Source organism: Emiliania huxleyi (genome assembly GCF_000372725.1).
Source record: "Emiliania huxleyi CCMP1516 unplaced genomic scaffold EMIHUscaffold_357, whole genome shotgun sequence".
In the NCBI taxonomy this organism is placed as follows: domain Eukaryota; phylum Haptophyta; order Isochrysidales; family Noelaerhabdaceae; genus Emiliania; species Emiliania huxleyi.
In genome coordinates, this window is record NW_005199298.1 from 80784 (window position 1) to 84131 (window position 3348).

Sequence of the window (3348 nt, forward strand, 5' to 3'; positions counted from 1 at the left end):
CGGCCTAGCTGAGCGGGCCCGGTGTCGAGGTCTGGTGCGAGCTGCATGTGAGGGGCGGCTGTGGCCACAGCAGGTCCACCAGACGGGCGTCAAAGCTTGCCGTAATCCTCGAATCGCCTCGGATGGGGTCCGCCGGAGACATTCTCGAGCCCTCTCCGTGCCATCACGAGCCGGTGTGAGCTTGAAGAGAGAAGACCCGAGGTAAGTGCGGTCTGGGACAGCTCAGGCTTGCTACTGATGGGCCTGGGCCAGGAGGGCGACAGAGAAGGCGAGGTGGTGCGCTGAGAGGCTCATCGGCGATTGTCGCGGCCGGGCAAAGACGGGGACGTAACTTCGCAGTTGGGGGCGACAAGCGGATGAGTCGTATTCTCCCACGAATTTACGGGAAATCCCTCGAATTCATCGACGCGGGCTCTCTCGGCTGCTACGGGACCGGCCCCACCGCTGCGGCTGAGGGCTGACAAGCTGCCGAGCCCAAATCACTCTGAGAGTGGTGATATTTCTGGTTGGTTTTCAAAAAATCTCTCTCCCAAAAAGAAAGAAAAAAGTGGTCAACGAGATGGGAGAAGGCCACAGATTCCCCACCTTGCAAAGGCCTCCGTGACAGGCGAGCGCAGTGGCGCGCGCCCAACGTCTCCCGCTCCACCCTCGGGAGTACCTGTACGCTAGACAGCGAAGGGCGGTGGCCAGTGCGCGAGCGAGGGGAGGGGGCGGGGGGCGGCGGGCGGGCAGGCGGGCGGGGAGGAGGGGAGGGGAGGGTGAGTGTGTGTGTCACACACACACACACACACAGGGGAGGGGTGGCTTAGCCATCAGCTGCTGTCGTCTCGAGCCGAGGCGGCGGCAGCCGCCGCAGCTGCACCGCCTCCCGTCGCGCCGCGGTCGCCGCCCCCTCAGCGCCGTCGCCGCGTCGTGACCCGCCGCCGCCTCGTGACTGACCGGACAAAAATTCTTTTCCGTAGTTGCGATGGAGCCGGCGGTCGAGCCGGTCGCCTTTTACTACACGGCGCAGGCCGGCGGCGGCGCCTCCGGCCCGTGCAGCATCGCCCAGCTGCGGGTGCTGTGGCAGAGCGGCCACATCTCGCGAGAGACGATGCTCTGGCGCGAGAGCATGCCCGCCTGGCTCAGGCTGGAGGAGGTGCCCGAGGCTTCGAGCGCGCTGCTCTCGCTGGCGCAGCCTCCGCCGGCGGCCGCCGCGCCGGTGGGCGAGTGGTACTACCTCGACGCCGACGGCCGCCAGCGCGGCGCGCTGACGGCGGAGCAGCTCGGCGTGCTGCTGCGCGGCGGCGACGTGGACGGGCTGACGCAGGTGTGGAGGAGCGGGATGGCAGCGTGGGCCGAGCTCTCCTGCGTGCAGGAGCTGCGCGCGCAGCTCCTCTCCGCAGCCGACGACGCCGAAGGCGACGACGCGGCGGCGGGCGGAGGAGGCGGAGGAGGCGGAGGAGGCGGAGGAGGAGGCGGAGGAGGCGGGGCGGAGGAGGCGTACGACCCGGACGAAGAGAGGGTGAGTGCGCGAGTGGCGGCGGCGGGCCGAGTGGCGCCGGCGGCAGGGTCCGCCTTGGCCAGCGGGGAGGCGGCGGGCGGCGGGGACGCCGCTACGTCGGCAAGCGGCGCGCAGGGCGGCGGCGAGGCCAAGCCGAAGCGGGTGAGATATCGCCGAGATGTAGCCGAGATATGGCGGAGGCGGCGCCGGCCAAGCCGAAGCGGGCGCGCAAGAAGCAGCAGCAGCAGCAGCAGCAGCAGCGGCGGCGGCGGCGGCAGCGGCGGCGGCGGCGGCAGCGGCGGCGGCGGCAGCGGCAGCAGCAGCAGCAGCAGCAGCAGCAGCAGCAGCAGCAGCGGCAGCGGCAGCGGCAGCAGCAGCGGCAGCAGCAGCAGCAGCGGCAGCAGCGGCAGCAGCGGTAGCGGCAGCGTCAGCAGCGGCAGCAGCGGCAGCGGCATGCAGCAGCAGCAGTAGCCGGCCTGGGCCGAGGGGCGGTGCGTGTCTCAACACGGCCGGACTTCACACCGTGGCGGTGGTGCGGGCAGGTGCGGAAGAAGAAGAAGCCAAAGTTCGTCGAAGGCGGAGGCAGCAGCGTGTACGTGTGCGGTCTGCCGAAGGGGGAGGAGGCGGCGGCTCCTTCCGCGGAGAGGAGAGTGCCCGAAACTGCCCGAGATCCCCCGAAATGACGTTTGGTAGGCGGCGGCGCTGTCCGCCGAGGTAGCAGAGAGCTTCAAGGTCGCCGGCGTGCTCAAGACGGACCCGGCGGGATGGAGCAGAGATGTAGCAGAGATGTCGCAGAGATGTCGCAGAGATGTTGCAGAGATGTAGCAGAGATGTAGCAGAGATGTAGCAGAGATGCAGCAGAGATGGAGCAGAGATGTCGCAGAGATGTCGCAGAGATGTCGCAGAGATGTGGCAGAGATGCAGCCGAGATGCAGCCGAGATGTAGCAGAGATGCAGCCGAGATGCAGCCGAGAGGCAGCAGAGAGCTGATTGATTAGTGAGTGAGTGTTGCCGGCGGTCTGCTCCCCTCTCTTCCGCAGGCGAGCGGCCAGCCTCGCGTCAAGATCTACTGCGCGCCCGGAGGCGAGATCGGCCCGAGATCGGCCGAGATCGGCCGAGATCGGCCCGAGATCGGCCGAGATCGGCCCGAGAGGACCGGCCCGTGAGGCCGAGGGGCTGGGCGGGGTCTGTGAGGGTGCCACGCTCGCGCCTCTCCCCAGGCACCTCCAAGGGGGACGCGCTGGTCACCTTCCTGAAGGCCGAGTCGGCGCCTCTCGCCGCCGCGGGGCCAGAGCACTCGAGATCGGCCCGAGATCAGCCGAGGTTGAGCCGAGATATCAGGTCCCTCTCGCCGTCACGCTGCGGGACGGGTTCGAGATGCGAGACGGCGCCTCCTGCTCCCCTCCAGCCGAGGCCACCCGCGGAGATCGCGCGAGGTTAGCTCGAGATGCGCCGAGATTAGGCGCGGCACTCAAGGTGCAGCCGGCGCGCTTCGAGATGCGAGGCGAGGCGCTGCAGCAGCAGGCAGCGAGGGGAGGCCGGCGGTGACTCCGCGTGAACTCGGTGCGGGTCCTCATTGAAGCACTGACTCAAAAGGCGCGAAGCAAGGACGACGCGCAGATCGCCCGCAAGAAGCAGCGCCGCCTCGAGCAGAAGGCGCTGTTCACAGCTGCAGTGCCCCGCCGCGGAAGAGGCGCTGTTCACAGCTGTGGTCTGTGAACAGGCCCTCGCGGAGTGGGACGACTCGCAGCTGCCGGCGGGCGCGAGCGCGACCATCGTCGTTCTCCTCGGCCTCTTCGACACCTCCGAGGCGGACGCCGCGGACGTGCAGCTCCCTGCTGCCCGGCTGGTGCACCGCTCCGTGC

At 68.9% G+C, this 3348-nt stretch overlaps 1 protein-coding gene across 1 annotated transcript in view; it reads left to right on the top strand.

Moving 5' to 3' along the window:
* Positions 1-179, top strand: part of EMIHUDRAFT_242348 (hypothetical protein) — a gene marked incomplete at both ends in the record, with an annotated part of 2997 nt that extends 2818 nt beyond the window's left edge. Inside the window, one exon of the mRNA XM_005772551.1 lies at positions 30-179. Within this exon, the coding sequence (XP_005772608.1) occupies positions 30-179 (150 nt within the window). The remainder of the gene's footprint in view (positions 1-29) is intronic.
* Positions 180-3348: the final 3169 nt, after the last annotated feature.